The sequence below is a fragment of the Neomonachus schauinslandi genome, chromosome 9, assembly GCF_002201575.2.
Source record: "Neomonachus schauinslandi chromosome 9, ASM220157v2, whole genome shotgun sequence".
NCBI lineage: Eukaryota > Metazoa > Chordata > Mammalia > Carnivora > Phocidae > Neomonachus > Neomonachus schauinslandi.
The window spans coordinates 90,334,465-90,360,179 of record NC_058411.1 but is presented as its reverse complement, the minus strand read 5'-3'; the positions used below and the strand labels follow the sequence as shown (position 1 = coordinate 90,360,179).

The 25,715-nt window shown below is 36.2% G+C and overlaps 1 protein-coding gene across 1 annotated transcript in view; it reads right to left on the bottom strand.

Annotated features, from left to right (window-relative positions):
* The window catches only part of USP8 (ubiquitin specific peptidase 8), a 75,218-nt gene that overhangs the window by 23,711 nt on the left and 25,792 nt on the right, over positions 1 to 25,715 (bottom strand). Inside the window, 7 exon segments of the mRNA XM_021693915.2 lie at positions 7,803 to 8,026; positions 8,326 to 8,470; positions 11,633 to 11,795; positions 16,003 to 16,147; positions 18,681 to 18,723; positions 20,943 to 21,102; positions 22,401 to 22,486. Coding sequence (XP_021549590.1) covers positions 7,803 to 8,026; positions 8,326 to 8,470; positions 11,633 to 11,795; positions 16,003 to 16,147; positions 18,681 to 18,723; positions 20,943 to 21,102; positions 22,401 to 22,486 — 966 coding nt within the window.

Genomic DNA, 25,715 nt, shown 5'->3' with positions numbered 1-25,715 from the left:
TTCTATAATAATAGCAGGGGATTTTAACACCATACTTACATCAATGGATAGATCATCCAGACAAAATAACAGCAGAGCATACATTCTTTTCAAGTGTACATGAAACCTTCTCCAGGACAGATCACACGTTAGGCCACAAAACAAGTCTCAATACATTTAAGAAGACTGAAATCATATCAAGCATCTTTTCCAACCACAACAGTATGAAACTAGAAATCAATTATAAGAAAAACTCTGGAAAGAATACAAACACAAAGAGCTACTAAACAACAAATGGATCAACCAAGAAATCAAAGAGGAAATTAAAAAATACATGGAAACAAATGAACATGAAAGCACAATGGTCCAAATCTTTGGGATGCAGCAAAAACAGTTCTAAGAGGGAAGTTTACAGAGATATAGGCCTACCTCAAGAAACAAGAAAAATCTCAAATAAAAATACCTAACCTGGGCACCTGGGTGGCTCAGATGGTTAAGCGTCTGCTTTCGGCTCAGGTCATGATCCCAGAGTCCTGGGATCAAGTCCTGCATCAGGCTCCCTGCTCAGCAGGGAGCCTGCTTCTCCCTCTGCCTCTGCCTCTCTCTCTCTCTCTCCCTGTCTCTCATGAATAAATAAATAAAATCTTTAAAAAAAAAAAAAAAACCTAACCTTATACCTAAATAAACTAGAAAAAAAACAAAGCCCCAAACTAGCAGAAGGAAGGAAATAAAAAAAGTAGAGCAGAAATAAATGAAATAGTAAAAGAACAATAAAAAAGATCAATGAAATCAAGAGCTGCTTCTTTGAAGAGATGAACAAAACTGATAAACCCTTAGCCAGACTCATCAAGAAAACATGAGTGGACTCAAACAGAATCAGAAACGAAGAAGAAATAACAACCGACACCACAGAAATACAAAAGATTATAGATTATGAAAAATTATATGCCAACAAATTGGGACATCCTAGGAGAAATGGATAAATTCTTTGAAACATACAATCTTCTAAGACTCAATCAGAAGAAAAGAAAATCTTAACAGTTTAATTACAGGCATACTTTGTTTTACTGCACTTTGCTTTATGCACTTCACAGATACTATATTTTTTAAAAACTAAAGGTTTTGGCAACCCTGATTTAAGCAAGTCTATTAGTGCCACTCCTCCAACAGCATTTGCTCACTTCATGTCTCTGTGTCACATTTTGGTAATTCTCACAATATTTCAAACATTTTATTATTACTTTATGTCATAGTGATTTGTGATCAATGATCTTTGATGTTACTATTTTAATTTTTTTCCAGTGCCATGAACCATACCCATATAATTTAATAAATGTTGCATATGTTATGACTGCTCCATGGACCAGCTCTTCCCCCGTCCCAGTCTCTCTCCCTCTCCTTGGGCCTCTGTATTCCCCAAGACACAATATTGAAATTAGGCCAATGAATATAACACTGCAATGGCCTCTTAAGCGTTCAAGTGAAAGGAAGAGTCACACATCTATCATTTTATTTTTTTTTTTAGAGATTTTATTTATGTATTTGACAGAGCGCGAGTACAAGCAGGGGAAGTGGCAGGCAGAGGGAGGGAAGCAGGCTTCCCGCTGAGCAGGGAGTCCGATGCGGGGCTCGATCCCAGGACCCTGGGATCATGACCTGAGCCGAAGGCAGACGCTTAACCAACTGAGCCACCCAGGCATCCCTATTTAAAGACTTTTTTTTTTTTTAAATTTTAGAGAGACAGTGTTGGGGGGGGAGGGGCAGGGGGAGAGGGGAGAGATAATCTCAAGCAGACTTCGACCTGAGCACGGAGCCCGACGTGGGGCTTGATCTCACAACCGTGAGATCATGACCTCAGCCAAAATCAAGAGTTGGATGCTTAACTGACTGAGCCACCCAAGCGTCCTGACATCTATCACTTTAAATCAAAAGCTAAAAACAATTAAACTTAATGAGGAAGGTATGTCAAAAGCTGAGCTAGGCCAAAAGCTAGGCCTTATGTCAAACAGCCAAACTGAAAATGAAAAGAAATTCTTGAAAAAAATTTTAAGTGTTATTCCAGTGAACACACAAATAATAAGAAAATGAAACAGACTTACTACTTATATGAGAAAGTTTTCATGGACTGGATAGAAGACCAAATCAACCACAACATTCCCACAAACCGAAGCCTAATCCAGAGTAAGGCCCTAACTTTCTTCAACTCTATGAAGGCTGAGAGAGGTGAGGGAGCTGGAAAAAAAAAAAAAATGATGCTGGCAAAGGTTGGGTCATGAGATTTAAGGAAAGTAGCTGTCTCCATAACATAAAAGTTCAAGGTGAAGCAGCACGTAATGATGTAAAAGCTGCAGCAAGTTGTCTAGAAGATCTAGCTAAGATAATTAATATAGATGAAACAGCCTTATATTGGACAAGATGCCATCTATGACTTTCATAGCTGGAGAGGAGAAGCCAATACCTGGCTTCAAGGCTTCAGAAGACAGGCTGACTCTTTTGTTAGGGGTCAGTGCAGCTGGTGACTTTCAGTTGAAGCCAATGCTCATTGACCATTCCAAAAATCCTAAGGCTCTTAAGAATGATGCTACATCTAACTCTGCCTGTGCTCTATCAATGGAACAACCAAACCTGGATGACTACACATCTGTTTACAACATGGTTTACTGAATATTTTAAGCACACATTGAGACCTACTCCTCAGGAAAAAGACTCCTTTTAAAAAATATTCCTGCTCATTGACAATGTACCTGGTAACCCAAGAGTTCTGATTGAAAACATTAATGTTTTTGTGCCTGTTTTCTGTTTTGTTTTGTTTTGATGTCTGTTAACACAACACCCATTCTGCAGCCCACTGATCAAGAAGTCATGATAACTTTCAAGTTTTATTATTTAAATTCATTTTGTGAGGCTAGAACTGCTTAGTGATTCCTACAACAGATGGAGGCAAGGTCAACTGAAAACCTTCTGGAAAGGATAAACCATTCTACATCAAGTTAAGAACATTAGTGATTCCTAGAAAGATGTCAGAATTTCAACATTAACAGGACTTTGGAAGAAATTGATTCCAGGCCTCATGGATGACTTTGAGGAGTTTGAGACTGAAGTGGTGGAAATAGCAAGAGAACTAGAATGACAAGTAGAGCCTGAAGATATGACTAAATTGCTGCTATCTCACAAAAAAACTTGCACGGATGAACAGTTGCCTCTTTTGGAGGAGTAAAGAATGTGGTTTCTTGAAATGGAATCTACTGGAAGAAGCTGTGAAGACTGTTGAAATGACAACAAAGGATTTAGAATATAACATAAACTTAGTTGATAAAGGAGTGGCAGGGTTTGAGAGGATGGACTCCAATTCTGAAAGAAGTTTTATTTATTTTTATTAAATACTTATTTGACAGAGAGACACACAGAGAGAGAAGGAACACAAGCAGGGGGAGTGGGAGAGGGAGAAGCAGGGTCCCCGCCAAGCAGGGAGCCCAATGTGGAGCTCGATCCCAGGACCCTGGGATCATGACCTGAGCCAAAGGCAGACACTTAATGACTGAGCCACACAGGCGCCCTGAAAGAAGTTTTATTATGGGGAAAATGCTATCAAATAATACTGCATACTACAAAGGAATCATTCATGAAAGAAAGAGTTAAGAGATACAGCGAACTTCACTGTTGTCTTATTTTAAGAAATTGCCACAGCTACCCCAAACTTTAGCAACCACCCTTTATCAATCAATAGCCATCAACACAGGCAAGACCCTCCACCAGCAAAAAGATTCATCTTGCTGAAATGTCAAATGACTATTTTTAGCAGTATTTTCAATTAAGATATGTACATTATTTTTTTAATCATAATGCTACTGTACACTTAATAGACTACAACACAGTGTAAAGATACTTTTATATGCACCAGAAAGCCAAAAAATTCACTGGACTTGCTTTATCATGATATCTGCTTTATTGTGGTGGCCTGGAAAGAAACACACAATATCTCTGTTGTATTCCTGTACTAGCAATGAAATTGAATCAGTAATCAAAAACTCCCATCAACCCAAAGTCCAGGAACAGATGTGACTTCTACCAAAGAAGAGTTAATACCTATTCTTCTCAAACTATTGCAAGAAATCAAAGAGGAAGGAATACTGCCAAATTCGTTGTACAAGCTCAGCATTACCCTCATACCAACAGCAGACAAAAACACTACAAAAAAGAACATTACTGGCCAACATCCCTGATGAACTGAGATATAAGAATCTTCAACAAAATATTAGCAAGCTGAATTCAACAATACATTAATAAAAGGATCATGCACCACAATCAAGAGGGATTTATTCCAGGGATACAAGGATGGTTCAATATTTGCAAATCAACGGGTCGCCTAGGTGGCTTAGTTGTTAAGCGTCTGCCTTCGGCTCAGGTCATGATTCCAGAGTCCCGGGATCAAGCCCTGCATCGGGCTCCCTGCTCGGCGGGAGGCCCGCTTCTCCCTCTCCCACTCCCCCTGCTTGTGTTCCCTCTCCCGCTGTGTCTCTCTGTCAAATAAATAAATAAATAAAATCTTTAAAAAAAAATATTTGCAAATCAATTAACAAAATGAAGGATAAAACCCATATGAACATCTCAGTAGATGCAGAAGAAGCATTTGACAAAATACATCATCCTTTCATGCTAAAAACTCAACAAACTGGGTATATAGTGAACACCTCAACATAATAAGGAAGTACACGACAAACCCACACCTAACATCACACTCAATAGTGAAATGCTGAAATATTTTCCTCAAGATAAGAATGAGAAGGATGCCTACCCTTTCTACTTTTGTTCAACATAGCACCGGAAGTCCTAGCCACAACAATCAGTTAGGAAAAGGAAAGAGAAGGCATCCAAATTGGTAAGGAAGAAGTGAAACTGGTACTATCTATAGATCACAAGACACTATATGTAGAAAACCCTACACTGCACCAGAAAACCTATTAGAACTAATAAATGAATTCAGTAAGGTTGCAGGATACAAAATCAATATACAGAAATTTGTTCTGTTTCTACACGCTAATAATGAACCATAACAAAGAGAAGAAACTATTCTATTTCCTGTTGCATCAAAAAGATTAAAATACTTATGAATAAATTTAACCACGAGGTAAAAAACCTGTACTCTAAAAACTTTTAAGACACTGATGAAAGAAATTGAAGATGAGATAAATACAAAGATATACCATGCTTGTGGAGTGGAAGAATTAATATTGTTAAAACATCAATGCTACCCAAAGCAATCTACAGATTTAATACAATATCTATCTAAATAACAATACCATTTTTCACAAAACTATAAAAAAAAACTCCTAAAATGTGTATGGAACCACAAATGATCCCCAATAGCCAAAGCAATTCTGAGAAAGAAGAACAAAGCTGGAGGTGTTGTAATTCCAGATTTCAAGATACACTACAAATCTACAGTAATCAAAACAGTATGGTACTGGTACTAAAACACATGATCAGTAGAACAGTATAGAGAACCCAGAAATAAACCCACAGTTAAATGGTCAATTAATCTATGAGAAAGGACGCAAGAATATACAATGGGGACAAGACAGTCAATAAATGGTGTTGGGAAGACTAAATAGCAACATGCAAAAGAATGAAATTGGACCACACTTTCTTATATCTATTTGAAAATAAACTCAAAATGTATTAAAGACCAAGACGTAAGACCTGAAGCCATAGAACTAAAAGAAAAAATGGGTAGTAAATTCTTGGACACTGATTCTAGCAATATTTTTTGGATCTGTCTCCTCAGCCAAGCCAAGGGCAACAAAAGCAAAAATAAACAAATGGGACTCATTTACACACTAAAAAGCTTTTGCACAGTGAAGGAAACCATCAACAAAATGAAAAGGTATCCTACTGAATGGTAGTATGTATTTACAAATCACATATTTGATAATGGGTTAATATCCAAAATATATAACAAACTCATACAACTTAACACCAAAAAACCCAAACAATCTGATTTAATAATGGGCAGAGGACCCAAATAGACATTTTCCCAAAGAAGTCATACAGTAGCCAAGAGACACATGAAAAGATGCTCAACATTACTAATCATCAGGGAAATGCAAATTAAAACCACAATGAGGTTATCACACACACACACAAAAATTATTTTTTTGAGAGAGAGCGAGCAAGCACGTGGTGGGGAGGGTGGGAAGGGAGAGACAAACTTAAGTAGAGTACATGCTGAGGGTGGAGCCCAGTGGGGGGCTTGATCCCACAACCTTGAGGATCACAACCTGAGCCAAAACCAAGAGTCAGAGGCTCAACCAACTGAGCCATCCAGGTGCTCCCAAGTATCACTTTACACCTGTCAGAATGGGTAAAATAAAAAAGAGCAGAAATAGCAAGTGTTGGTGAGGATGTGATGAAAAAGAAATCTGGTACACCACTGGTGGGAATGTAAATTGGTGCAGCTGCTAGAGAAAACAGTATGGAAATTCCTCAAAAAATGAAGAACAGAACCATATGATCTAGCAATTCCACTTCTGATAATTCCATTCATCTGAAGAAAATGAAAACACTAATTCAAAAAGATATATGCACCCCATGTTAATTAAAAGTATTTACAAAGCTAAGATATGGAAACAACTTGTGTTCATCAAGAGATGAACAGATAAAGAACATGTGGCATATATATGGTGATACAGTACTCATCCATAAAAAAGAATAAAATCTTACCACTTGCAGTACATGGGTGGAACTAAAGGGTATTATGCTAAGTGAAATAAGTCAGAGAAAGACAGATACTGTATGATTTCACTAATATGTGTAATCTAAAAGGCAAGACAAACAAAACAAAACTGAAACAGACATAAATAAAGAGAACAAACTGGTGGTTGCCCGGGGGAAGGGTTTTGAGGAGGTTGGATGAAATAGGTGAAGGGGATTAAGAAGTACAAACTTAAGAGTTAAGAAGTAAGTCACAGGGATGTAAAGTATAGCATAGAAAATACAGTCAATAATATCTTAATAACTTTGATGACAGATGGTATCTAGACTTACGGTGATGATTTCGCAATGTATATAAATGTCTAATTACTATGTTGTACATCTGAAACTAATATCATACTGTGTGGCAATAAAACTTCAATAATAACAAAAGTAACAATAACAAAAACCATGCATGTTATTTACATATCAAATTCTAAGGAAATGGAACAAGAGTATTATTTTGAAAGCAAAATATTGATATCACGTATCTATCATCTTTAAGCCAAACTATTTGGGAAAATACTACGGGTTAAATTATATACAAGAAAACGCTGGGGACGCCTGGGTGGCTCAGTCGTTAAGCATCTGCCTTCGGCTCAGGTCATGATCCCGGGGTCCTGGGATCAAGCCCCCCACATCGGGCTCCCTGCTCAGCAGGAAGCCTGCTTCTCCCTCTCCCACTCCCCCTGCTTGTGTTCCCTCTCTCGCTGTGTCTCTCTCTGTCAAATAAATAAATAAAATCTTAAAATTAAAAAAAAAAGAAAACCCTGAAAATGTTCACATTTACTGTGGTAATACAATCTTTTACTGGTACTGCCTGTAGTAAATGCCTGCTAGCTGGCTTTGAAATCTTTTGAATTATCTACTCTAATACTGCTGTGGCAACAGGACTGAATTATAATGAAAAATTTTTATAGCCAAAAGGAACCAAAACATATAAGTTCTCTTCACTGGTATTTTTCTTTATAAAATATAAAAGGTTATATATAAAACTTCATTTGTATACTATGCATTTAATATAATATTAAAAAAAAGAGAAACAATACAGTTAAAAGAAATCAAGAACATACCTGTGGAACATTCTTTATAACAGGCACTGGCTGAATAATGGGTAAAACATCAGATTTAGAAGCAGCAATTGGCTCAACTGGAGTTGATATGTTCAGTGGTGCCATTCTCTCATCTTGATCATTTGTCAATTCTATATTTTCACTTACTTCTACAGAAGGAGGTGGCATCTGGGCAGTAGGTTTAGAAGGAACTGATTCTTCCAGTGAAGGATAAGTAAAATCCACTAAAATCCCCAAAAGAATAATATTTTTTCAAAGAACAGCAAACCCCATAAATAGTACTTACATATCTCATGCATGTTATATGTAATAGTTAAATGTAAAGTAAATGAGGTGACAACCACAACAATCTTAAAGAATTAACTTAACTTCCAGGCTGTGGACACCTTGTATTTTTTATGCCTGAAAACAAACTGCTATCCAATAGGACAAGTACACACAGAACCGAGAACATTACCCTGAGAACATAAATAATTTAAAGTTAATCCAAAGCAATTTTAAACAAAAATTTTCACATACATACATGAGATAGACACCTCTTCATTCCTGCCTCGTGGGGGTGGAGTGACTTTAGCATTTGTAGTATACTGAGGATAACAAAGGAGCCAGTTTTCATAGCCTCCTTCTAAAACCAAAGGCTCATTGCGCAGGACAGTTTTACTTTCCCACTATAAAATAAGGAAATAGTATTTTTAATATGGCAGCAGTCTCTTCACAGTTAAAAACACAAAAAACTGAATTTGAATTTTAAAACTGCTCTCTTAAAGATTTATCTTTGAAATGATAAAAAATGAGAGCTGAATTCAAAATTGAGCATTGAATGAAAGAAATGGATAGATCAGGTTTTTAAAACCACACAAGTAATCCATGATCTTAGAAGAAAGTTATGAAAAAAAGTTCATATACAATAAAAATCATCCATAATCTAACCACCCAGAGATACCACTTTAACATTTTAGGGTTTAGTCTTAGAGTTTTCTATGCAGACGTATATTTTTTAAATTTTATTTTTACGAAACAGTGAAACTTCTATGCTGCTGCTTTTCTCTTTTATGAACATCTTTTATTAAGAGTTATATCACCATTTGTAATGACCAGATAATATTCTATTTTATACACACACACACCACCCCCAAACTGAATCAATCATTGGAATACATTATGGTTATTTTCCCCATTTAATTATAAACAATGCTGAGATAAACACTGAAGATCCTTATATATGCACACACCCAATCAACCCCATTAGGGAAAATCCCAAGAAGTGGTGTTGCTGAGCCAAGGCACATGAACATTTTAAGGCTTTTGATATATATTCCTAATCTTTAAATGACCTTTAAAAATATATATCCATATATTTTTATAGGGTAATTTACTAGAACTAGAACTGCTGGATTGAAAGTTTGGTGGATGCTGCCAAATTGCCCTTCAAAAGGACAATACCAATTTATATATTTGCCAATACTGTATGAGAATGCCTATTATAAATCTTTATAATTTTTACCAAACTGGTAGACATAAAATGGTATCATGTTTTAATTAGCTTTTATTAGTGAAGCTGCACATCTTTTAGTATATTTATTAACCACTGATAGTCTAGGACATAACTAATCTCCCTTGTCCATTTTTCGGTAGAGTTTGCTATTTTCTCAGTAAATAGTGAAGGTACTCTGAATATTAAGAAAAATAGCTCTTGTCATATATGTTACAATTATTTTTCCTGATTGACTTTTACTTTACTTATAGGATTTTTAACACAGTCAAATATATAGATCTTCCTTTACAGTGTCTTGATTTAGGATCAAGATAATAAAAAACACCCACAAATGGTTTTTCCTAGTATTTCCTGTTTCAATCAATATATTTATGTCATTGACCCATTTGGAATATACTGTGATCTAAGAAGTAAGGTAGGGGTCCCCCTTCTTTACTTAGTGGCTAGCCAGTTGTCCCCAAACCATTCATTTCAATGCATCTTTTCCATACTGATTTATGTCATCTTTACCTTATGAAACCTTTACCTTTATGAAACTGCCACTTTTGTAGGTCAAAACTAATTGATTATTAGCAGTTTCATATAGCAATCTACACTTGGGTGTATTTCTAGATTCCCTGTTTTAAAGCATGAATTGTTTTAAGGCTTTAAGATTGCCCTCCTGAAGAGTAATGCTCCATCAACTGACCTTCCTACCAGCACATTAAGTTTAATCTTACCAGCATTCAGTGCTATCAGTTTAATAATTTAACAAATTAAACTGGGCGTTTTTACCTTTGTTAATTTAATCAACAAAATGGAGTTCACTATTTCAATTTGCATTTCTACCAGTAAAGATGATCATTTTTATGTTCTGTCACTTATTCAGGTCTGTGTCCACTACTTATTTTACTATTTTATCTTAAATAATTTTATTTGCAAAAGCTCTTCATATTTTAGGTGTCCTAAACTACAGTTGGCTGTTGAACAACATGGGTCTGAACTGCGCAAGTCTACTTACACACTTTTTTTTCTTTTGAGTTGACAGCAAAAGCCATGGGCATTTATTTACAACTGCCCACCCTAGTCTCCATGGAAACAAATCGAAAGTGACTGGTGCAGAGGTAGTGCCTGCTGTCCACTGAGTACCTGGGGAAACCTCCCAAGGCTGTCAGCAGCCCTCAGCAATCCCCAGCAGCCCCGAAATGGACAGGGCTATAGGTCACCGTGTGCCAACAGAGTGGTTAGGTTGAAAGCCCTAGGCTGGCAGGCAGGAGGCTGGGCTGAAGTGGAGGAATGCACCCAGAGGGCAGCACAGTGCTGCCCAGGAAGCCTGGCATCCCTGACACTCCCCTCTCCCAGCCCTCGTCTTCTTTGGGTTTAGGACCCTCCCTGGCCAGGGGCAGATCACTCGCCACGGTGGTTCCTGGAGGCCAGAACACACATGTGCGGCTGCAGCTGCCAACAGCCCCAGGCTGGTGGTACACCTCTAGGCAGACGGGGCAGCTGTACTGTGCGCCAGGGTGCCGTTGCTACTTGCAGGCCTAGCCAGCAGTTGCCACTGCTGAGCGGAGGCCACCAGGCTGCGGAACATTGCCATTCCAGGGCCAGATCCACTGTTGCCACCAACCTTGTCCTGACACTACCCATCCGCCTATATGGGCAGATAAATATATGCACAGTAGATATACGTACAGTACTATAAATGTAGTTTCTCTTAAGATTTTAATAACATTTTCTTTTCTCTAGCTTACTTTACTGTAAGAATACAATGCATAATACATATACAAAACACATGTTAATCGACTATTTATGTTATCAGTAAGGCTCTGGCCAACAGTAGGCTATTAGTAGTAAAACCTGGGAGAAGTCAAAAGTTGTGGCAGGGTGTTGGCACCCCTAACCCCTGCCTTGTTCAAAGCCCAACTGTACTACCATATTTGTTGCAAATATTTTCCTGTTTGTCTCCTACATTCTAATCTTCCGGTATTTTTTCACACTTAAAAGTTTTATTTTATCAAGTCAACCCATCTTTTTCTCCTTAGGGACTTCTTCCTTTGCTTTTATGTTTTCATAGTCTAATTCTTCTTTTTTTTTTCACAGTCTAATTCTTAAAACAAAAAATAATGCTTTTTTCAGACAATTTATGATGTTCCTGGAAATTCTAATCCTACTTTATAGATCAGTTTATTATTAGTTGGTGATTTAAAACTAGTCTTTTGGGTCTGAATTAAAAAAAAAAATCTACAACCAAAGCTGATGGATGTTCTTATCCTTAAGATACACAGCTAGTCAATATACCTTTCTAACAACCAAATAAGGCTTACAATTACAATAAACAAGGAAACTTGCTAACCTTGAAAAGTGCATCTTTCAGACTCCGTAGAGTTGTTCCAAGTTGTAAATCTTTTGTAGAACTAAACCAGTCAAGAAGTACCACATATTCCACATTCCCCCTCTTCTTCCATGTGTCTTTAGAATCATCTGGGAGTTTTGCTTCAATCCAACTAGCAGTGACTCTGAAATATTAATGGGCAAAGGTAGACAAGAGGTCCTAATATACTAATATAAATCACTGAGTTTTCTTCTAGTCTGTATCACACCATAGCAAACTTTAACATTTCTTTCTAAGGTCAAACTGTGTATCCGGATATTAAATATCCTAAAATGTTTAACAACTTCACCTTTGCATAACATTGGAATATATTTTAGTAATCATTAGAAACTAAAAGACATAGACTCAATTCTGACCCTTCACAAAAAAGGGGGCCATTTGAGCATCTCTCTCAGCCATATGTAAACAACTGGGGGGATCACTTAAGTAACATTATTTATACTTCAGTTCTCGTATACCTATATAATTAATAGCTAAATACGAAAATGTTTATTTAACAAACACACAGAGCATTTACTATGTGCCAGGTACTATTCTAAATGCTTTGTTCTCATACAATCTCACTGAATCCTTGCTACAAATCCTATGAAGTAGACATTACTATCCCCATTTTATAAATGGAGAAACTGAGGCACAAAGATGTTAAGTAACCTGCCCAAGGTTACAGCTGCTAAGTCAAGTCAAATTCAAACTCAGGCAATCTGGTTCATGTCCATGCTCTTAGTTGCTTTGTGGTGCTGCCTCTTATCATCAACTGTGAATAATATCAACTCTGTATTAAAGCATGTTGTTCATGTTCTCTTTTGCTCACATAGAAGTTAAAAGTTCGTACCTAAAGTCTTGAGAATGGGCCTGCAGCATGGCCCCTCCCCCCCCAATCCTATTGTATCAACTCCTCATCACTAACTACTTACCCCCTTACTCCACTCCTCGCCAGCCACTGGCTTCCTTGTAGTTCCTGGTTATCGAAGTATTCTCCTGCCTAAGGGCCTCTGCTCCTGCTGCCCTTCTGTCTGGAACCCTTTCCCGCAGATAACTGCATCACTCATTTCCCTTATCCCCTCAAGATCTGCTCAGTAGTAACTTTGCTGCGAAGCTTTCCTGGATTAAAATTTTAATACCTATCCCAGTGTACACACTTGACACACCCATGTCCATAGCACTTACTAATAGCAGGCATACATCTCAAGTTTCACTGTCTGTTTCACTACCCCACCTCCCTGTTAAATACAAGTTCTGTGAAGCAAAATTTTTGTTCAATAGTTAAGCCCCAGAACTTAGACCATAGCAATCCAGCCCACAGTAAACTAATGCTCAGTAAATATCTGCTAAATGACTGAATGAATAATATAGTAGAATAATACAGACTTGCTCCTCCAGGTAAGGAACTCCATATTATTCCTAGCAAAGCACCTTAGCATTTTAATATTTAAGTGATGATACTGGCAAGGCAGGACTGGTGCACTTTTATTCAAAAGTAAGACAAAATGGTTTGGATTTAAAAGAAAAAAAAAACTCATTCCTATATAATAATACTGGTTACTATATCTTCTAGGAAAATAAAGAAAAAGAGAAGAAATATAAAATATTGTCTCATAATATTCTCACCTGATACACAGTGATTGGAAGGATGTTTGGTCAACAAAGAATGAAAAATACTGAAATGTCATATTCTTAAGGACTATTTCTGACTCTAGGGATGTATCTGCCTAAATACTCTTTGTCTAAAAATTCAAGATCGGTATTTTATAAAAAACACTTTAGGAAATAATAGTATCAACCAGTATTTCCTAAATTTCAGTCTTTCATGTATCATCTTTACAAGCTGCTTCAATTTTGCTCTACTTTGCCTATTATTTAATATTTTAACTTAATTATTTAATTACTTAATTGAAAGTGATCCTTTACTTAACACGAAAATGTATATTCCTATATACATGAAAAAACAGCATCATATCCAATATAAAGGACGATCATAAAAATAAGATCGATCAGGAAATTATGTTATAGGCACACAATAGTCAGCATACAGCAATGAGGATAAATGAACCACAACTATACACAATAATATAGATGACTTTCACAAAGTTTTGGTTTTGTTTTTTTTAAGATTTTATTTATTTATTTGACAGAGAGAGAGAGAGAGAATGAGTATAAGAAGGGGGAGCAGCAGGCAGAGGGAGAGGGAGAAGCAGGCTCCCAGCTGAGCAGGGAGCCCAACACAGGGCTCGATCCCAGGACCCCGGGGTCATGACCTGAGCCGAAGGCAGAGGCTTAACTGACTGAGCCACGCAGGCGCCCTCACAAACACAAAGTTGAGTTTAAGAAGCCAGACATAAAAGACTACAGATTGTGTATTTCCTTTTATATAAAATACAAAAACAGACAAAAATACATCTGTTCTGTTAGAAGCTGGTGGTTCCCTTTGGTGGGTGGGGATATGGGTAGTACCTAACAGAGGGCATATGAAAGGCTTCTGGAGGGGCAAGGAAGAGAGTCAGCTATAAGTGGGAAGTAGAAGTTAGGAGTGGAGATGGTACCCAGAGCCAAACACTGTCTGTCAGGGGCACCTGGGTGGCTCAGTCGTTAAGCATCTGCCTTTGGCTCAGGTCATGATCCCAGAGTCCTGGGATCGAGCCCTGCATCGGGCTCCCTGCTCAGCGGGAAGCCTGTTTCTCCCTCTCCCTCTCCCCCTGCTTGTGTTCCCTCTCTCACTGTGTCTCTATCAAATAAATAAATAAAATCTTAAAAAAAAAATTAAATAAATTTTAAAAAAAGAAACACTTCTGGAATGATGGTAATATTCTATTCCTGGTCCAGATGTTAGTTAAATGGGTGTGTTCAGTTTTTGAAAATTCACTGGGCTAAATACTTAGGAGTACTTTCGTTTGTATACTATGCTGTATTAAAATGTTAAAAAAGATAATGAAGGAATATAGTAATCATCATCAGCTAGCTGCAGATACTGTTACCTATGAAAAGTTCTGAGGCCTGCTCTCTAAGAAAGGAGATAAGCAAATATTAAAAAGGAATGCTAACACCAAACTGAGACTTCTTATAATTACTTCTGAAAGACTGAAACAAAAATTAAAGGGGAATAATTTTCTTGGCAATGCAGTTCACTGTTCTTTAATTTTCAACCTAAACTCATCATGAGTTTCACAGTAGTCAAATTTCTCATATTTTGGGAAACCCTTAAGCTCAATAAAAACCACAAGCTTTCTGTTACTACAGATTAGACCATCCAAAGATTAATTACAATTTTGTCTTTTCAAATCCTGGGAATATATTCACACTTACTTGATTAGACTAAGCACTCCAGTCTCACTTTTAAACAGCATATTTACAAAGCGCCCTATTCTTCAAGTCAAACATTTGTCAAGCATCAACAATGTGCCAAAAACTATACAAATTTTATTACCTAATTTAAAAAGTATATCTTTTCAATGTTAAGTTAGACCTTAAAATGGGCCATAGATTTTAGCTAATCCAATCCCATAAACTAAGACCCAGAGAGGTTATATAATTTATATAACACTCAAAACAGTAAAAATACCTCTGATATGGAGTTTTAGCTCTTTTGCTATTATGACAGTTTTTAATATGTGATAGATCCATGCAAGTAAGTTTAAATTTTATAGATTAAAGCCTAATCAAAAAAGAAAAACTTTTTAGTAAGTCCTTACTAGTGCCAGCCACTGTGCTAAGTGTGTGTGTATAAAATTTATCACTTAAACGTCTCAAAACTTCTGAAATAGGTAGTTTTACTATCCCTATTTTACAGATGGAAACATGGGCTTAGACAGGTGAGGTCAATGGCCAAAAGTAGAGTAGCTGATAAGAGACAGTTACGATCTGAATATAGTCTGACTTTAGAGTCTATCTGCTTACTGAATCATTTGGCTATACTGCCTTTTCCCACCTCCCCACCCCCCCAAAAAGTGTTTGTGTACTCTTTTACCACATATAATAGCATGGGGTATTTCAAAATAAAAAACGATTAGTTCACAATTTTAGTCAATTTGGTGCATATGCTTCACAAGCTCACAAATAGAAAATAATAGGAGAAACTAGTCAACAAAAAGCTCAGGAGAGAAGGCACACAAAGGCAGCTTCATTTCTTTTCTAATAAGATTACATATGCCACCAATAGGAGAAAATTGCCAAACCAGAATGTTCTTTACACCACCCTTCAGAGAAAGAGTAAAGTTTGCCATTAAGGAGCAACAGGGGGAGAAAAACCTACTTTATCATATGTAGCTTGGATGCTAAGTAATAATATTTACTACTACCCACAGTTAACCATTTTACCTAAATACACAATGACTCACCCTGGACTGATGGCTTCTTCAGGAACATTGAGAGAATTTGAAATATGGGAATCCTGATAATCCTGCATTCTTCGAGCATCCATTATAATCAAGCTGATGTTTTCATCCATCATCATTGTGTATAGCTCCTTTGCTGTGACTGTTCCTTGGAATCAAGAGAGACAATATAAGCAACAAGAAACACCTAGTTCTGTTCAGTAAACACAGAACAATCATTTCTTCTTCTAGAAGAGCAAAGTGTACTAGGTAGCATATACCTGCTATCCCATCATATTATTTATTACTTTTTAAACTACCATTAAATAAAATTTGTGTTTTTGACATTTATCAAGAAACTAGTTCAATGTTGTTTCTGAAGGCTTAAAACACCAAAACTTGCTCTTAAGGTTACAACTATACTGGTGCTGGCTCTATTGCTGGAATAAAATAAAGGAAATTAATATATGTATCTCATGAAAATATTCTTATTCTCTTTTTGATAATTAAATCATTTGACAAATGTCAACCAGAAGAAACATCTATGGTTCAAAAATTCTTTTTTTTTTTTTTTTAATTTTATTTATTTTTGAGAGAGAGAGAATGACAGGGGTGAGGGTCAGAGAGAGAAGCAGACTCCCTGCTAAGCAGGGAGCCCGATGCGGGACTCGATCTCAGGACTCCAGGATCATGACCTGAGCCGAAGGCAGTCACTTAACCAACTGAGCCACCTAGGTGCCCCTATGGTTCAAAAATTCTTGACAGGTTCTAAATTTTTTTTAAAGTCTCTGATGAGGTCTTATGGGGGCTATTTGAAAAACATTTAGATTTTCAAGTATTCCTAGAGTAATAAGCCAAAAGCTTGTTATTTGTATTCTGCATCAGGAGTTGACAAATTATGGCTACCTGTTTTTAGTGGAACATAGCTGAAGAAAAGTGTTTACATATTGTCTATGGCTGTTTTCTAGCTGAGACAGAAAGAATGACAGTATCCCTCACCCCCAAGCCTTAATGTTTACTCTCTAGCCCTTTACTATTTAGCCAAAATAAATATCTGTTATGTTGCTATCTTCCTCTTTTAGCTACTACCACCTGCAATGGAAGATTAAAAAGCACAACAAGGTCAACTATACTTCAATAATAAAAACTTTAAAAATCAATAAACAGCATACATAGATTAACAAGCAAACAAAGATTTAAAAAAATAAAAAGCTACTACAAGGGAGCTTAAAATGTAAAGAACTATTTTGGCAGTGAGATGTGAGAAGAATGTAGTCACAGTATCTCCTAAGCTAAAATACCCACTGGCTAATAACCATCCTACTTCCCTCTCTAACCATCAAGATCATTTTGACAACAAAATTGTCTTAAAAAGTTGGGAACAAACCACTTAGAAAAGTAACACCCAAGCAGGATGACATACAAAAAACATAGATAAAAACAAATCTTGGAATGAATTAATAACAGCTTTTAGGAAGATATCTTACTATATTGTTTATTATTTTTATTTTTATTTATTTGACAGAGAGAGACACCGCGAGAGAGGGAACACAAGCAGGGGGAGTGAGAGAGGGAGAAGCAGGCTTCCCGTGGAGCAGGGAGCCCAATGCGGGGCTCGATCCCAGACCCCGGGATCATGACCTGAACCAAAGGCAGATGCTTAACGGCTGAGCCACCCAGGTGCCCCTACTGTTTATTTTTTAAATTGCTGTATGGTAATATTTAATTTTTTTAAAGATTTATTTATTATTCTAGAGCAGGGGAGGGGCAGAGGGAGAGGGAGAGAGAGACTCTCAAGCAGATTCCCCTGCTGAGCATGAGGGCCGATGTAGGGCTTTATCTCATGACCCTGAGATCATGACCTAAGCCAAAATCAAGAGTCAGACGCTCAACTGACTCAACTGACTGAGCCACCTAGGCTCCCCGTTGTACAGTAATATTTTAAATAGAGAATTTATTTTAGTGTTACATACAATTGATATTTAAGTTGAACCTTTCCTGAGAGAGGAAAACTCATGCAACTGTCTGAGTTTTGCTGTTTAGGTCACATATTTGTGACTGGAGTATCAATACCCCCTATGGATAACATCCAAATTACTGGTTTAGATTTTTTTGAGGGAAATGGGGAAGACTTTTAAATAATTAGGTCTACAAACTAAAGTCTTAAGTCATAATAGCTAATACACATATCCTTTTATAAAGTTCACTTATATAAAGTCACTAAGAGTTTCACGTATATTAACTTATTCAATCTTTACAGTAAGTTTATAAAATAGATACTATTAGCCTCACTTTGCAGATGGGGGTTAAGGTAGAGAGGTTAAGTAACGTGCTCAAGATCACATGGAAATTCAAATGAGGAGACAGTATTCAAAATCCAGGCAGTCTGACTTTGGGGAGTCGTGCTCTTAACCGTTATGCTAAACTACAGCTTGAAAAAAAAAACCACTGAAAAGTACAAACCGTGGCTTTGATGTTTTTAATTACATATTACCAAAAATATTCCCCACGATATATGCAGATTATAAACATGTTTTCAATGTAATTGTACAGACTAAGAAAAATGATAAAGCTTCCATACAAAATGTATGTAAACATTGTTTGCTTACATACAAACACAATGTAAAATCTGAAGCTTATTCAGATTAAAAGAAGATCTCAATAACAACCTGCAAGGACTCCCTATTTCTGTATACACTTACCTTTCTCTGTGGTCTCATTTTTTTCACTCTTTTCACCATTTATCTGTTTCACAGAAAAAAAAAGTTTCAACTTTATAATAGAAGTAAAAATTTTCATAGAAACAGAAAGTTCAACTCTACTACTTCACTGAAACTGAAATCCTAGAAAATCAGGTGTGTGGAGTACTGGCATTTTATTAAAATACAGATGAAGAGTCATGGCTTCATCAGGTTATCTGGCAGCAGAAAACAGCTAAAATAACTAGCAGCACATCAGAATCATGCAACACTTCCTTGAAATTTCCTTCAGTTAAAGGCTAAATATAATATAAAATCACAGACTGTTACAGAAATTTAATATTTAATTTAATGACAAAATATTTCTTACAGTGAAATAAAAATTCTGGCTATTCCTTTCAGAGTTCAGTAAAAATACAAATTTGTATTTTCTAACCAAGACAACATGGGATATTTCTGTAAGGTTTTAACTCATTTTATAGATGAAAAAGCAATTACACACTTGACCTAGTGGTCAATTTTAGCTTCACTAAAATTAAAAAAGAAGTGTATATAATGTGCCTCCTAATACAATACAGTATGAAGTGCACAGGCTCCCCTATGAAGCATTCGTGCCAAAAGCAAAAACTGAACCTGAATCCTATTAAGCTTCTAGGTTGAATTTCCAGCCTACAAGAAATATAGAAGACAGAATTACAGATTAAATGCTACAAGGAGGAAACAATCAGATAAAGACAGAATGTGGTTGGTTCATTTCACAGACCTGATCTATATTAAAAAGTCAAATGCATGAAATAAAAAAAAAATGAAAGGGGGGACTCAAGCAGAGAGTACTACAGAGACTCAACTTAAGAGACAAACAATCAGAAGACTACGAGTAGACTTTGTCTGAATCCTAATTCAAACAAATCAACTGTAAAATATCATTATGAGACAGTGGGAAAATGTAAATATAGACTGGGTATTAGATTATATCAGGGAATTATTGTTAATTTTGTGAGGTGAAAAAATAGCATCGTCATTATAAAGAATATGTCCCTTTCTTTGAGATGCACACTGAAATATTTAGGAGTAAAATGATATGCCCTCTGGAACTTACTTTGAAATAATCTAGCAAAAGGGGAGAGGTGCAGATACAAAATGTGACAAATGTAAGTTGGTTATTGACACTGAGTAAGAGTGTCTAATTACACTTTTTTTCAGTATAAACAGGCTAAACAAAAGTAAAAGTAATAAAAAGTAGTTGACTCTCCTGCTGGAAAGGCAACAAAATGAAGAGATTTACAAGTCCCTTTCATTTAGTTCTTTGAAGTCTTGTCATTTACCTGTATCAGCCATTTGACCTACAAAAGAACATCCCCCTAAGGCAGTGTTATTTATCTTACATTATGAGTTCCTAAAATCAACAAACCATATTTCTTCACTTCTTTTTACAAAGTGCCTAGTACAATGTCACAAGTATTTCAACAACTATTTCTTAATGAAACCGATGATGATTCACATACAAATGATAGCTGAAAGCTACAAAATCCTTAAGAAAAAGTAAAGCAGAAATCTCTCCATGAATTTTGACAGTGCATAAGAAATTATATTTTAGGAAACACACACAAAAGAAAAGAAAGAAATTATATTTTAGGAAGAGTAGTTTCTCAGGAGGTGAAAGGAATGAGATACAGTGGTAGCTGGCAGGTACAGATTGAGTCACAGATTTGGCAAACAAATGATGTGGCTAGATTACAAGTAGTCACTAAATAAAATGGAACAAAAGAGGAAGAAGAAAGGGAAATGGTCAGAAAGGAAGAAAAAGTGAAGGAGAGAGTATGAGACCCTAGAAACAGATAAGGTTGGGCATCAAATTAGTAGTATACCAAGTCTTTTTCAATGTAAATTACATTTATTAGAAAGAAGAGACCTTAAAGATCATCTATTTCAAGATCTTTATTTGGCAATGAGGAAATGAAGTCCTAGAAGGGTGAAGCAAGACTTGACATGGGACCGGAACTCAGCTCAAATGCTTTCTACTGCTCTAATCAAGTTGATAGTAATGGCAAAAAACTAATTAATGCACAGAACAGAGTTCTGTAAAGCTCCAAAAGAAACCTGGAATCAAATGAAGCTAGAATATTTAATTCAATTTCTAATAAAAACACATTAAATTTTACCCTGTTGCCTAAAAGTACATTGTAGTGGTAATCTCAGCTTGCCTTAAGCAAATCATCTGAAAAAAGAACCAGTCTTTTTACTTCACGAGTATGTTTGAAATACCTTTTGGGTTTTGTCTCTGGAATCCATTACATTTTCCAAGGACCTTTTAGGTGATGTGCCACCATCCTCTCTTCCTGTTTCCTGCCTTTTCTGTTTCTGCAGCTGCTCTTCCTGTCTGTCCTTTTCTTCAAGTTTTTTCTGAACTTCGGCTTCTTCGTATCTAGTTAAGAAGTCAAGATGTCTTTCATTGACATGATCATGAAAAATAAAGAGTTCCAGTTCCATAAAATTAGTACCCTACTGTCGGGTATTTTATGGCAGCATACTTTCTCCCTCCAACTGAAATTTGACTCTGCCAGTGTTCTGTTACAAACCACAACTCATAAATTTGCCCTCTGTAGATTTATTTCAAATTGCCCAAAAATCTTGAAAAGAAACACTATGCTCTCAAGTTAAAGTTGTTTAATGCTCTTTTTGTTCTTGCCCTCCCACTAATTTCAACCTTTAAAAATTCCAAATCTCCTGCAATTTCTTTTTCAAAGGACTTATACTTTTAAAATGAACTCTGAAGACTCATTCACTTATAAAATAGTTCAAAATATAAAAAAGTAAAGACAACAAATAAGTGAGAAAATGGGCTTACTGACCAAAAGATAAAGGAGTATCTTTGGTAAATACAAGTAGGGAAAAACTTCTCTTTTCAAGAGAAACATCAATAAAGGGTAATCCAAAGACTTGGAGAAATTCTGTTCTACTCAGTTGATCAACTGGTGAAAGGAGGAAGAGAATGGTGATTCTAAATTGTACCAACCACCCTAACATATTCCAGCCCCAAAATTAGTAATTTCTGAAAAGGACAGAGGGAATATATTAATTCAAAAAGATAATTTCTAAGTAAAGACTATGATGTATATAACTAGAATAGTTCATTGATCCATGAAAAATCATTTAGAAAAATAGTTCCCTTTTTATTTTCGTTAAAGAATGACTAATAACTAAAAATTGAAACGTACTGTTTTTAACGTCTAATTACTTTATAAGCCTGGTAAGCCAGTCATGGTAAATACTAGAATTAGATCTATTTTTAAACATTCATAGCTACTGCAAACTAGGCAGCCTAGTTCAAAACTAACAGTAAATACTTCATTCCCATAAGACCAGTGTCCAGTAGCACATTACAACCTGGGGCATATGAGGAATTACATTTTTCTGAAGAATCTCGTCAGAGAATTAGAAAAAAATTGAACCTAAGCTCTGATGTACTACACCAATGCTTACCTTAAAAATCTATCATTCTAAACATTTTTAGATTTTTAGTAAAAAATATGAATGGTAACACATCAACACAATAAAGGTAATATGGCAAAAGATTCTAATTTTTGTGCTCCAGTTAACATAAGATTTATTTCTAAGAATTGGGATTCATATGCATGGTCAGATATAAATGAACAAGTTCTAAATATTATTTTTATCTTCGAAATTTATGTTCTTTTAAAGATTTTATAATAATATCTGTACCTGAGTTTAAGGCTTTCAGAGAGTCTTTCAGCTTCTTCAATAGCTTTTTTGATGTTTCCAAGTCCAAGTATTGAATGAAAATAGTCCTAAAATTATAAGAAAACCGTACTGGCCAGTGTACACAGCACTAATGCTATAAACGTTAAAATCACGGTGCTATGTAAAGCAAAGATTGGATGAAAACATTATGATGACTGAAGTATTTTTTTAAACTTTTAACCTACATCAACACACAACTTGTTCTCCAAATGTTTCAAAAACATCTCTTCATACCATTAGTTTGCAAAAAAAAAAAAAAAAAACCCAACCCTAAAAGGTAATAATTTTATTTATTTGGAAGACGCCTTTAAGAAGTATAAATACTGGGGCACCTGGGTGGCTCAGATGGTTAAGCGTCTGCCTTCGGCTCAGGTCATGATCTCAGGGTCCTGGGATCAAGCCCTGCATTGGGCTTCCTGCTCAGCGGAGAGTCTGCTTCTCCCTCTCCCTCTGCCTCTCCCCCTGCTTGTGAGCTCTCTCTCTCTCTCTCAAATGAAAAAAGAAAAAAAGAATAAATACTATTCCTATTATTTATGAGTAAGTTCCAAAAAGCAAAGCTTTCAGAAGCAAAATATATTTTCCTATTGTAAATAGGAAGCAGTCAAGCAAATTGTATATTGACCTACAGCATGGTATTTATTTTGTTTTCCTTGTTTTAAACTGAGATGTTTTTGCCTCCACCTTTATTTTATAATAGCGACCCACCTCTCAACTGGAGTCAAAACACTTTTGACATAAACCAAGTTTCACACTTGAGGAAACCTTGAGTAAAAATCAAATGGTAGAAATAAATCATTAATAATATAATCTTTAAAAAAAAACACAAAAGGTTTGGCACATAACTTACTAACAAGCATAATAAAGTTAAGAAAAATAACTTCTCTAAGAGGTCATTCATTAGATCCTGCAATCAGAGATATTTTCAAATCAAGGTTGGTTGGACATGACAGTAGCACAGTGAGACTCAGCTAACTGATTTTTGGATCTAATTATCTAATTGGCCACAACCTGTCAGTGTGACTCTGAAACAGAACGTAGTAGCACAGTTCATCACAAATGATGTAATAAATAGTAATAAAAAATTTATAAAAAGAAAGACCAAGAGGCTAGATATCCATCATTGGCTCTCTGAGAAGCAGTCACTAAGAGCTGGTGGAGTAAACCTATTGGTAACAGCTATCATATGTCTATCTAGCCGAAAAGAAGATCATGTTTTGGGGTTCCTGGCTGGCTCAGTAGGTAGAACATGCAACTCTTGATCTCAGGGTCAGGTTGTGAGTTCGAGCCCCATGCTGGGTGTAGAGAATACTTAAAGTACATAAATGAAAGTACATCATGTTTTGGTAAGGCTTATTCTTCTAAATAAAGACTAAATAAATTAAAAGGCCCTTCACTATGTAATTTCAATAAAAATATATTGTTTTTTCAATATTGTATCAACTGAAAATTTCAGTTGCCACAATGTCCAGACTTTTGATGCAATGTTTCTTTTTTTAAGATTGTATGTATTCATTTGTCAGCGAGAGAGAGTGAGCACTAGGAGGAGCGGCAGGCAGAGGGAGAAGCAGGCTCCCCGCTGAGCAGGGAGTCCGATGAGGGGCTCAATCCCAGGACCCCAGTTTCATGACCTGAGCCAAAGGCAGACGCTTAACTGACTGAGCCACCCAGGTGTCCTGATGCAATATGTTTTTAATAGAAAACAAAATTTAATCATTATGGTAAGATTTTTCTCATAAAAATAAAACACAAAAACAAAATTACCGTGACTTGTTTTATTAATTTTTTGACATGAAATCATTAAAAAGCCAGCCTGTAAGACCAGCTTAACCCTGTTTAAATCCTGAAAAAATTGTTTGTGTTTGGGCATGCCTGTTACAAACTTCCACAAGACACTCCCCTAATATTAGTGAGGTTTTTTATCAATAATTCTCTCTCTCTCTGTGCTCTTAAAGGAGCACAATTAATATTTTCAAGTTTACAATAGTATTGACAATTGGCAGAATAGAAAAATAACACCCAATTCTTACACAACTAAAAACGTTTTTCAGGTTTACCTATGTAGAACTTTCTTATTCCTAAACATAAAAATTCAAACAAGTCTCATGATTTCCCAAATAAAAAGGCTTACCAATAATATTTAGGATTAATTACCATGTATACCATGCAGATTTGAAAATATAATTCTATCTAGACTTTGCTACACTAATATTTTCAATATTTTCTCCCTTTCCAGATAACCCTGAAAATAACTGTTCATGAACAGATTTTTTCAATGACTAAGAAATATAATGTGTCCTTTACTAGTGACCTTGCTAAATTAATGTTTTATCTAAATCTTAAATATTCCCTCATGTAAAACAAAAGTGAAAGATACAAGTTTCTGAAGAAGACTAGTGACATTATATTCTGCCCCTACCCGATTTAAAGTGTAAAACCTAGAAAATGCCTAGTTAGTAAATTTAACACTTCACACATTTAAAGTGCACTGGAGATGTTGGGCTAAATAAAATAAAACAAAAAAACAGCTCTTTTTTTTTTTTTTTAAAGATTTTATTTATTTATTTGAGACAGAGAGAATGAGAGAGACAGAGAGCACATGAGAGGGGATAGGGTCAGAGGACGAAGCAGACTCCCCGCCGAGCAGGGAGCCCGATGCGGGACTCGATCCAGGGACTCCAGGATCACGACCCGAACAGCTCTTTTTTTTAAAGATTTTATTTATTTGATAGAGAGAGACACAGTGAGAGAGGGAACACAAGCAGGGGGAGTGGGAGACGGAGAAGCAGGCTTCCCGTGGAGCAGAGAGCCCGATGTGGGGCTCGATCCCAGGACCCTCAGATCATGACCTGAGCTGAAGGCAGACACTTAATGACTGAGCCACCCAGGTGCACCAACAAAAAAACAGTTCTAAGGCAGAAGCAGAAATGTACCCTGGACAGAGGAAAGAACTACAGTGTATGAAGTATCAGCCTGAGTTACCTGAGCCCTTGCAGAGAGCTTCCTATGCTGAACAACTCCTGCAACTTTCAACTACTCCCTTTGGAAATGTAATAGATACTCGGTGGAAATGGAAAAAATTCTTACCGATTAAACTTCACTCCTAATCTTCTCAAGTTAAAAAGTAGCTATAAAAACACTCCCAAACTTCTCAAAGAAAAAAAAGTAACCACTAACCTAGAAAACTTCAGCAAAAAGTCCGGGTGCCTGGGTGGTTCAGTCAGTTAAGCATCTGCCTTCTGCTCAGGTCATGATCCCAGGTCCTGGGATCAAGTCCCG